General features: G+C 44.2%; 1 protein-coding gene across 1 annotated transcript in view; it reads right to left on the reverse strand.

Annotated features, from left to right (window-relative positions):
* Nucleotides 1-12034, reverse strand: part of TOP3A (DNA topoisomerase III alpha) — a 92757-nt gene that overhangs the window by 22362 nt on the left and 58361 nt on the right. Inside the window, exons 12-16 of the mRNA XM_007941461.1 lie at nt 10775-10960; nt 10439-10568; nt 8875-8988; nt 8628-8793; nt 7618-7761 (exon numbers count right to left, since the gene is read on the reverse strand). Of these exons, the coding sequence (XP_007939652.1) occupies nt 7618-7761; nt 8628-8793; nt 8875-8988; nt 10439-10568; nt 10775-10960 (740 nt within the window). The remainder of the gene's footprint in view (nt 1-7617; nt 7762-8627; nt 8794-8874; nt 8989-10438; nt 10569-10774; nt 10961-12034) is intronic.

A 12034-nucleotide genomic window follows, 5' to 3' on the forward strand; every position in this document is an offset into this window, starting at 1 on the left:
CTGGGTTTTAAACACCAGAGGCTCAGCCTCAAAACTCACGTCTACACGTGACCACAGTAGGACAAACCAACAGACAAGTTTGTCTTACTGTTGGAGACCTCTTGTATCACCCCCACCTGGGTCCCTGTGGCTGACTGTACCTCTGTCTGGCTTCCTGGCTTTTAATCCCCTTTCTCCTGCTCTTCTGGCCTGCTGCTTTGGGCATCCCTGAGTTGTCCCTGGGGCTGACTGCTCCTCTGTCCGGGTTCCTGGCTTTTATCCCCTTTCTCCTGGTCTTCCCGCCTGCTACTTTGGGCGTCCCTGAGTTGTCTCTCCTCACCTGTAACCCTGGGGCTGACTGATTTTCTGTCCGGGTTCCTGGCTTTTTGAAAACTAGGCTGCACTTACTTCCCACACCCCTGAAACACCATACACCTGTTTTGACCCTACCTTCTTTAAAAGCAAGAAGTCAGCCAAGAAGTAATGCTTTCGTAGGCTGTCGCTTTTAGGCCATGTGCCGTCTGCTGTCACACCTTCTCTCATTTCTTCCTCATCACAATACTAGGGAGAAGGCAAGGGGAGCAGGGACTACTATCAGTGCCCTCAAGGCACTTCTGAGTAGAGCCTGGCTTGGAAGGGTCTGGTAACCTGAGTAGGAAGTACACATATTGAGAGGAGCAGTTGGTCCTAGAAACCATCTACTGATAAAAGAGACTTTATTCCTAACACCTACACCATATGCCTTTCTCAGCCAACTTTCTTAAAGCCTTCTAGTTACAAAACTATGGTTTGACTAGTTAACATACACATGATTTATACTTTCCTCTGAGTGTTCCTGGGTATGACTAGACCAGCAGAAACAAAACACACACACACAAAATGAACACAAAAATATCCATGCCCTCATATAGTGCTGCTGTAACAGAAATGCCACAAGTGGACAGCTTTAACAAACATATGTTCTCTCATGGCTTAGAAGTCTAGAAGTGTGAATTCAGGGCACTAGGCTCTAGTAGAAGGCTTTCTGTATGTGTCAGCTCACAGTTTAGGAGGAAGATCTTTGTCTCCTGTGATAGTTGGAACTGTGTGTCAACTTGGCTGGACCACAATTCTGTGTGGTTTGAGCTGTTGTGGTGTGAATGTTCCCATGATGGGATCAGATGACTATGTTCTGAGTGGCCATTCTGTTGAAAGGGAGTTTCCCTAGGGGTGTGGCCTGTTTCCAGTATATCCAAGGACATCTTGGGAAGAGAGACATTCTTCAGTGGATCAGGATTCTGTTGTGCTGCCTACAACTGTCCATGAGTGAACAGTCCACCATTCGGCCTGGTGATCTTGGATTCATCATTCGTTGGAGTCAACAGCCGGTGTACTGCCTGCCAGCCTTGAGCTCTTCAGGCCCTGTGGCTACAAGAGCCTGGAAAAGCCTCCAGCTTGACGTTTGATCCAGGAACTTTGGACTTGCCAGCTTCTATAAGTGTGTGAGCCATTTTCCTAAGATAAATTTCTCTCTATATATACACATACATAAGCTTTACTGTTTTTTGTTTCTCTAGAGAACCCAGTCTAACACATCTCTCTTTAGCATCTGTTGAGTCTGATGTTCCTTAGAGATCTCCACATGTCTTGGCATCAATCTTCCCCTGGGTGCAGGAGGTTCCCAGCACAGGGACCCTGGGCCCAAAGGACATGCTTTGCTCCCGGCTCTTCTTTCTTAATGGTACTGAGGTCCCTCTCTCTGCTTGCTTCTCTTTCACCTCTTACAAAATTAAAGATGATGAAGGCTACACTCCAGGGAAACTCCTCTTACATCAGGATCAGGGCTATGATCAGATTAAGGGTGGTTAGGATTACTCTTAACTACTGACTGGCTGATCACATTAGATCATACCATGCAGAATGATTACATCATCATATAACTGCCAAACCCCTGAGAATCACAATCCAGCCAAGCTGACAAGTAGATTTGGGGAACACAATTCCATCTATGACATTCTTCCCTTTAAACCAAACTCATTGCCGTTGAGTCAGATCCAACTCATAAGTGACCTCTTCTTGGATTTCTGAGGTGGTTTCATTATAGAAGTAGATTGCTCAACCTTTCTTCCAAGGAGTTGTTGGTGGGTTTTAACCACCAGGCTTCTGGTTAGTAGTCAAATGCCTTAGACACTAGGTTACCAGAGCTCCCTTCTACTCTTCAGTCCTCCAAAATTTATGTCCTGGCCACAAGCAAAACACTTTCACCTCATCATAAACCAAAAACCAAACTCACTGCCATCGAGTCATATCCGACTCATAGCGACCCCTCCCTGGGTTTCTGAGGTGGTATCTCTATGGAAATAGACTGCCTAACCTTCCTTCCGAGGAGTGGCTGGTGGGTATGAACCACCAGCCTTCTGGTTAGCAGTCAAATGCCTTAGGCACCACACCACCAGAGCTCCCTGACCTCATCATATCATCCCAAAAGTCTTAAATGAACTCCAAATTCTATCCTGGGCAATTTTTTTTTTTTCATCTGTGAATCTAGATTACAAGTTATCTGCTTCCAATGTACAATGGTAGAACAGGCATAAGGAAGACATTTCCATTACAAATGGGAGAAATTGGAGGGAAAGGAGGAATAATGGGCACGAAGCAAGTAAAAACTCCACAGAACAATTTACATTAACTGTCAAGGTTTCATAATTTTCTGTTCTCTGAGATCATCTAGGCAGCGGTCTTGCCCTCTGGACTCTGGGTGTTGGCCATGCTCTCTGTATTCTGGGTGGAGGCCTTTTGGCCCTGGGCTTCAGCTCTGCCTTCCAGGGCCACTGGGATGGCAACTCTTTCCTTCAGCTTTGGGCAGCCCCATTTTCCTAGCTCAACTGAATGCTGACCCCACCCTGTAGGCCCTTGCAGGCCTTTTCTATCCCTTGGGCACAGCAGTCCCACTCCCTCAGCTTTAGGCACAGGATCTAGCTCCAACTCCCTCTGACACTTGTGACTGGTAGCCCCATACTTCAGAACTGAGTTAGTGAAGATCTGAGTCTTTGAAACCTAGGATACTATGGGCCCACTCTTAGAGACCTGGGATGCCATGGTCCTTCACTTTGATACCCCAGAGGTGTGGCCCTACCCTAAGGCAGCCCTGCTTCCCATTCTCCTTGTCTCTTCAGCTTCTGCTTCCTGGTTCCTGGGTCTCTTACAAGGCCAAACTGGCCTCTGGCCTGCTCAGGCTAGTGTTACAAACTTTTAGTTCTACTGCTAAGTGCCCTGACATACCGCACCATGCTAGTAAGCCTCAGCCTGAAGGCGCTCAGTTCTCTAACTCCATGGATTGGCTTGTCTTGCGCTAGGCTACTGGTTGTGCTGTGGTCCTTTCTTTGCCACTGCTTCTTCTTTTTAAATTGTGGTTTGGGTGAAAATTTACAGAGCAAATTCACTTTCCATACAGCAGTTCATATACCCTTTGTCTCATGACATCGACCACAATTTACTACAATGCAACAGCTCCCCTACCTCTTCCTCCCGATAATTATCTCTTCCCTGTGTCCATCCCTCCATGCCCTCCTGCCCCCTGAGCTGTCTCCCTGTGCATAAGCAGCCCTTCTTTCTCCCATGATTGTTCTCTCTAAGGAGTGTATCTACCTCAGGTAAATGTTCAACTCATATGCCTGTCTTTTGCTTGGCTGAAAGCCACCGGTGTGGGTTCAATCACAGACCTGAAGGGCAACTATGGGCCATAGTCTCAGTGGTTCCACCAGGCTCTATCAGACCAGCAAACTTGGTCACTCTCCCCTCTTTTCTTTATTCTCCAAATGATTTTGAGTTTTGTCTACATTGTTCTCCCTTTCTATCCAGGATCTCCTACATAGATCCCCTTCCAAGTGGCTGACATTGCTTGCTGGGCACCATCTAGTTCTTCTGGTCTCATAGTAGTATAGGCTGCAGATTGGATGGTGTACCCGTCACTAGGACTAATTGTTTCCATGAATTTTTGGTTTTCTTCACTCTGCTTTGCTTTGGACAAGAAGTAGACCCATCATTGCATCCAGAAGGCAGCTTGCTAGCTTTTAAGATCCTAGTCGCTACTAGCCAAAGTAGGAGGTGGAACAATGTTTTGTGTAGTATGTTATGCCAATTGAACTTGATGTCCCCTGTGACTATGGTCCCAAGCCCACAGGTTCAACTACTCGATCCCTCTGGGTAACTGGCTGTGACCAAGCAGTGACTACCACCTTGCCTCTTGCCAGCTCTACTATACACCTGGGAATTCAGATCATACACATAAACTTACAGGAACACTGTCTGCCAACCCTATACTTGTTCTTGGGTACACTCTCCGCTTCATAGACATACCTACTAGTTCAGCCTGTCCATCCATCTATCCACCTGTATATCCATGTTTGCCTTCACTGACAGTGCAGTACTGAATGTGCAAAAGGGTTCATCTTTGTTGTCTATACCTCCCATGTACCTCTCTCTGTCTTTCTCTTCCTCAATGCCATCATATTGATCTCTCACATTTGGTACATTGCCCTTCTCTTCACCCAAATCAATATTTACCTCTATCTATCTAACATGCCACTACTTCTTGCTGTTCTTTGCCATTTCTAGTGTTATAGCTCTCTTCACCTTCTCTGAACTCTTACTAGAACTGCCTTTTATATCTGTAATTTCACCAACAGTCTAGTTTAGGAGGTGTTTTTTTATGAGGTACCTTAAAACTTTTCCAGCCTCTACTCATTACCTAATTGTAAAACTGCTTCCACATTTTAGGTATTTGTAAGAGTAGCACCCCACTGTCATTACCAAATTTTGTCTTAGCTATCTAGTGCTGCCTATAACAGAAATATCATAAGTGGATGGTTTTAACAAATAGAAATTTATCTTATCACAATTTAGGAGCCTAGAAGTCTGAATTCAGGACACTAGCTTGAGGGAAAAGCTCTCTCTCTCTGTTGTCTCCTTTCAGGATCTGTGAGCCTATGTTCCCTGGAGATCTCCATGTGCCTTGGCATCAATCTTCCCCTGGGTTTAGGAGGTTCCCAGCACATGGATCCTGGGCCCAAAAGATGTGCTCTGCTCCTGGCTCTTCTTTTTTGGTGGTACTGAGGTCCTTCTCTCTCTGCTTGCTTCTATCTTTTGTAGAACAAAAGGTACAGGCCACACCCCAAGGAAATTCCCCTTATATTGGATCAGGGCTGTAACTTGATTAAGGGTGCTACATCTCACCTTAATCCTCTAACCACTGATTGGCTGATCACATCAGATCACATCATGGGGGATGATTACATCATTACGTAAGTGCCAAACAGCATCATTACATAACGGCCAAACCACTGAGAATCATGACCCAGCCAAGATGACATATATTTCTGAGGGGCACAATTCAATGCATGATACCTCCTAACTATTTACATAGAAGATTCACAAACTGCAAAATAGAACTTATCAGATACATCCTTGAGTGGTAAACACCACAAGATAAACTCCAGGCCTCCTTGGGTGACTCAAACTAACATTTATTTGTTGTTGTTGTCAGATGCCTGGAGAATTCAGAGCTAAACAAAAGCAAATATTCTTTCTCCCTTATACACCATTAATTACTAATCCTTTTATCTACTGGTGACAAAGAAAAAAAAAAGCAATAGCATTTATTAAATGCTTAAATATATGCGTTAGGTATTTGAGTCAATCCTATAGGGGCTCTGGCTTATATGACTTTTGTGGACAACACCAAGCCTTTCTATCTGCTTCCAGGTCTGGCCCTTGACCAAGACTTTAGTTTCTGTGAGCTGGGGTGGTCTTCCCTATACTGAGGCCAGGCCTTAAGACCTTAGTAAAACACTGGGAAAATCATGCTTTTCATTCATGGCTTTCATTTTGTTTTTATTTCACCTGCCAGCAGCAAGGAGGCAGTGTCATGCTGTGGCACCTGAGATGGACTGGGTCAAGGGAAAAAGGCAGTGAAGATGGGTCAAATTCTGCATTTATTGGTCACTAAGGCTCATGATAGGAGCTCTGGTAGCATAGTGGCTAAAAGCACTTGACTGCTAACCAGAAGGCTGGCAGTTCAAACCCACCAGCCACTCCTCGGAAGGAAGGTTGGGCAATCCTACTTCCGTAGTGATACTGCCTCGGAAACCCAAGGAGGGGTCGCTATGAGTCGGGGCCGACTCAACGGCACATAACAACAACAACAAGGCTCATGAAAAGTGGAGAACAGATTGACATTGTTGAAGATTTTATACTGGTTCCACAATCACTGTAAGTAGAAGCAGCAGTCAAGAAATCAAACAGCGTACTGTACTAGGCAAATCTGCTGCAAAAGACCTCTTTAAAGTGCTGAAGAGCAAAGATGTCTCTTTGAAGACTAAGGTGCGCCTAACCCAAGCCATGGTATTTTCAATTGCCTCATATGCATATGAGAGCTGGACAATGAATAAGATAGACTGAAGAAGAATTGATGCTTTTGAGTTGTGGTGTTGATGAAGAATGCTGAATGTACTGTGGACTGCCAGAAGAACGAACAAATCTGTCCTGGAGGAGCTGCAGCCAGAATGCTCCTTGGAGGCGGGAATGGCCAGACTTCATCTCACCTACTTTGGCTGTGTCAGAAGGGACCATTCCCTGGAGAAGGCTATCACACTTGGTAAAGTACAGGGTCAACAAAAAAGGAGAAGGCCCTCAATGAGATGGATTGACATAGTGGCTTTAACAATGGGCTCAGGTGTAGCAGGGATTAGGAGGCTGGTGCAGGACCGGGCAGTGATTCATTGTGTTGTAGATATTGCCACTATGAGTCGGAGCCGACTCAACGGCCCCTAACAACAACAACAACAACAAAGGCTCCCTGACCCTAAGCAAGCCACTTCAGGACCTTAAAACACTGGGTACATATTCTGCCTTGCAGGGTGGCTGTTAGGCTTTCATGAGGTTATGGACTAGAAGCACCCTGCATGTGCCAGCCATGAACAGCACTTGACAAATACTGCTGCTGCTCTTCAACACTTCTTTCCCCATGAACTTTCCCCAGTGGCCAGTTGCTAATGACGTCACCCTGAACAATCTGATCCTTGGGGTTAACTCCTACACTGAAAATGTCAAATGATTTGAAATTTCAGAGCCAAAACTAGAAAACTAGTATTTGTTGGATGTCTATACTGTATAAGGCACTGTGCTAGACTCCTGACCCCTTCATTTATTTCTCACCCTTTCACAGCCTTATGAGGTGGTAACCATAGCCTTACTTTATTGAAGAAGAAATAGGGGCTTAGAGTAGTTACAAAGCTTATATGCTTATATGTCACAAAGCTTATATGCGGCAGAAAAGTATTTGTTCCAGTCCTGTCTAGTTCCAAAAACTTATGCTTCTCCATTTGCCACACACTGGGTAAAGGACATCCTGTGTACAGGGGACAGAAACTTTGCTATCATCCAGTTTCCCTTCCTCTAAATTATCACAAAACTTCATGCCTTGAAGGTCAGGGCCCAGCCTGTTCCACTTATCTCTCCAAAGACCAGTGTAGGGGCTGGTGACAGTAGGGCTGTCTTTAAATAGTGACATAAAAACAAAATGATTGGGGCCTGTCAGAGAGTAATTCAATCAACATAACAGGGGTCAGGCGAGCAGAGGGGCAAATACTGAACACTGACCCGCCACTTTTCCTGGTCTTGAGGACCATGTCCTTGTTGCACTGAGGACACTTCCTGATGGGCTCTGGCATGGCAGGGTAGATCTCTCCTTGCTGGGACACCTCAGCTCCTTCCCCAAAATACTGGGACAAAGCCTCGTCCAACCTGCAGAAAAAGACAAAAAAAAAAAAAAAACGCACAGTAGGCTGCTCACAGCAAAGGCCATTTGCAACATCCATACATGGATACAATATGCATGTGACTTTAGGACCCAGCCAGCCAGTGTGGCCACAGGCCCAGAACAGGATGACAGGAGGGCTGAGCTCACCAAGTGGCTCATGGACTCCCAGCTCCTGGACAGTACTGGAAGGAACCCAGCTACTGGCAAATAAAGAAATACCCCCCTCTCCTGCTTCTGTGTTGTCATTGCTATACACTAAACAAATACAACTGCAAAGTGTCCATACGGAAGTATCTGTACAGTTTGAGTGTAAACCAGCTCATGCACTTCTTTTCAAAGCTGACAGAGGGGAAAAAACATGTTTTGCTAACAAAAGCAATATAAACTACCTGCTAAATGAGCACCTCAAGTCTTTCAGAGACTAAGCAGTTACATACCAGCATCTGGGTTTATTCATCTGACACTACGTGCTGCCCACTAATTCAAGGCAGGCATCAAGAGAATGGTATTTCTAAAGTAAACTGCCTGGAGTAAGTGGGCTGGGTCTTTCTGATTATTATTCCTATTCTGACAAAGCTCTATGGAAAGGAAAAAACAAAAGACAGAGGAGGGAGGCTCAAAGGGTAGACGCTGGTATGGAAATGCCCCAGGCACAGGTAACAAGTTGCTGGTGAAGATGAGCTCATCTGGTAGTGACTCAACACCCCAAACACCACAGGTTATAAGGAATGAAACCACTTTTTTCCTGCTGAAAGATTCTCTTCAAACTACCACTTCTTATTAGGGAACAGTTATCATCAAGGCCTCTGAGTCCAATGACCCCTGGGGCAGACCAGGTTCTGGCACTCACTTCTTAGCTTTAGCCACTGCTTCAATGAAAACCTGCTTGTATTTCTGGACTTGCTGCCTTAGAACCACGAACTTGTCTTTCTTGCCTTCACAGATCAGCTTCAGATCAGCCTCCAGCTCAGCCCGGAGGTCCGGCTTAGACATCTCATAGCCCATGGAATCATAGCCTGTAAGGAGAGCACTTCTGTGAGGACTAGCAGGGCACTGTATCCCCCCCACACCCGCCGTGGACACTTCCTCCTCCTTACCTTCCACAAGCCCCATTCCTAGGTGCCCTGGGAGAAACCGCTTGTCTGCTGTAAGCCCCACGTACATCCGGGCTTTGATCGTCTCAATGTGCTCCGCATGGGTGGCATCAGTACCTGAAAGTCACTGCCCAGTTACTCTGAGGTAATACAGACACTGCTGAGCAGACTGTAGCACCTCAATCATGATAGGATCTTTTCGGTGCCTGGTTTCTTTTCCAGACTCCGTTCATAAGAACCTACCCAGAAGTCACAATGCCAGTTGTGGGTCTACTTCACGTCTATGCACTCATCCAATTACTCACAATAGCCAACAGCCCATCCTCGAAATATCTTCCTCAAATCTTCCTCCTCCATCCTATGTGTCACAGAGCCAGGGTCAGAGCCCACATCAACTCACACATGTTATTGTATAACGTTCCCAGTCTCCTCTTCCTCTAACCCATTCTCTATGTTGTGGTCAAAGTATCTTTTGAAATGAACTCTGCCATCAGGGAAATGCAATCAAGACCACAATGAGATATGACTTCATACTCACTAAAACGGCTACAGTAAAAAAGATAGTAACAAGTGTTGACAAGGATGTGAAGAGACTGAAACCTTTCCCCATTGCTGGTGGATTGATTGTAAAATGTTGCAGTGACTTTGGAAGAGTTAGGCAGTTCCTCAAAAACGTAAACACAGAGTTGACATATGACCCAGTAATCTCATTCCTAGGTATATACCAAAGAACTGAAAACAGGTATTCAATCAAAAACTTGAATATGAACGTTCCCAGCAGCACTATTCATAATAACCAAAAAGTGGAAACAACTCATATGTCCATCAACTAATGAATGGGTAAATAAAATGCAGTCTATCTACACAATGGAATATTATTCAACCATAAGAATGAAGTTTGGAAACATGCTACTGCACAGATGAACCGTGAAAACATGCTGAATGAAAGAAGTCAGTCACAAAAGGCCATGTATTATATAATTCTGTTTATATGAAATGTCCACAACAGGCAAATCCTTAGACAGAAAACAGATGACTGACTGCCAGAGACTAGGGGGGATTTAGGAGAGAAACAGAGGGTGACCGTTTAAAGGGTACAGGGTTTCTTTTTGGGATGATGAAAATGTTCTAAAACTGATTATGGTGATGGCTGCACAAATCTGTGAATACACTAAAAAAAGACACTAAAGTATATTTTAGATAGGTAAATTGTATGGTATGTGAATTATGTCTCGATAAACCTATTATATACACTTTAAAAAAGCATAGTTTTTATGTTGCTCCTTTACTTAGAAATCTTACAGTGTTCTCTGCTGACCATAGATCAACAAGCTCTGTAGTCTGCCCCAAAGGCCTTCAAACTCTGGTGGAAATTAGGGACTGTGGAGTTATTCAGACCCAGGCTTTCACAACTCACAAACTTTGTGAATATAGGTAAGTTCTTAATCTCTCCAACCCTTACTTCAAGTATAAATGGGGATAAGAATATAACACCTACACTACAGAGGAGTTGTGCAGATTAAGTAAGGTAGAGAAATGATACTTCACATAACCTCAAGTTACTGACCAATGCCATGCTTTTCCATGAGGGCAATGAGGTCAGCTTCGGTGAGCAGCTGGGGTGGGCTTGTCTCCCCGTCCACCATCTCCACAGTGCTGGGCTGGAAGTGGGAGCCTCTCTCATAGACAGGAATGGTCTACAAAGAGTGGCACAAGGTTCAGTCAGATCATGCTATCATCATACTTAGGAAAAGACAAGCTGCATTTCAAACAACAGGGTCCTGCTCCATCAGACGGCAGCAGGGCTGAGAACACAAGTATCTTCCCCAACTCCATGAGGCTCACAGGGCCAGACATTCTGAGATATAGCACCTGACCTCTGCCTGAAACTATGATTCTTCACCTTGTTGCTCCAGTGATCATATGGGTATACATCCAGATAGTTCCGGGCCAAAACCATGAGGCCATGAGCCAGGAACCGCTCCTGGGCGATGTCGATCTCCACGGTGGTCTCCTGCCCCTGAGCATCCTGGGAGCAGCATGCGAGGAAATGGCGAACAATGAACTCATATAGTCGTTGCTCATCTCCCTGTGAAGGAAAGAAAAGTCTGAAACTCCCTCAAGAATACTAACTCTCATGAGTATTGGTATCATCAGTGGTTTAAACGTTAAGTCACACCCCTTTCAGCCAAAAGTTCTGAACAGGGCAGGGCACACCATTCCTCAAGGTTTCTGCACTAACATGGAGGGACCAGACACATCCTCTGGACGCCTATGAGTTGAGGCTGAAAAACTTCACAGTTCTAATCAGGATTAAGATAAGCAAAAGACTCATTTTCCCTTCCAAACCCAGAAGTGATACTTGTGACATTAATCTAAACAGAAAACAAGATGAGAAAATAAGAGTTAGCAAGAGATTCCCTAACATATAAACCACTGCCCCTGGCAACTTTAGGCCAACTTTATGAACATAATCATGTGATGAACACAACCAAGCAGTACTTTCTTAGGAGGATTTTTGATTAGTCAAGTTAAAGATTTAGGGGTGTTCAACCTATCAAAGCCTTGAAGATGTTCATAACTCATATCCAACCATTTTCCTTCAAATAATTTATTCCAAGGAGGGAATGAGACTGACACAAAAAAGCTGTTACCTCTAGTATATAAGGTTGCAAACAACCAACATTTGAAAAAATCAGGTTAGCAGAATAAATTATGCAATCATTAAAAACTATACTTTTAAAGAAAAATCCAGCATATGTGGAAATGTTCATGATTTTAATGGAAAAAACAAAAATGATATAAAATGCAAAAAAGGAGTTTACAAAGTTATTTAAGATCCCAATTTTCTTATAAGAATTTTATGTACGTGCATAGAAAAAAGGTGATTCTTATTAGGCAGTGGGATTACAGGCATATTTTTTCTTCTTTATGATTTTCTGTATTTTCCAAATTCCCTAAAACTAACATGTATTACTTTTATAATCAGAAAGAATAACACATGCTGTTAAAAGGAAAAACAAAGCTAAATTTACTTAGCTTTGTAATTAGCGGAGTTCTGGTGGCACTGTGGTTAAAACATTGGGCTGCTAACCAAAAGGTTGGTGGTTTGAACCCACCAGCTGTTCTGTGGGAGAAAGATGAAGCAGTCTGTTTCCATAAA

The sequence above is a fragment of the Orycteropus afer genome, unplaced genomic scaffold (genome assembly GCF_000298275.1).
Source record: "Orycteropus afer afer isolate SDZICR_OR568_19922 unplaced genomic scaffold, OryAfe1.0 scaffold00080, whole genome shotgun sequence".
Classification (NCBI taxonomy): Eukaryota; Metazoa; Chordata; class Mammalia; order Tubulidentata; family Orycteropodidae; genus Orycteropus; species Orycteropus afer.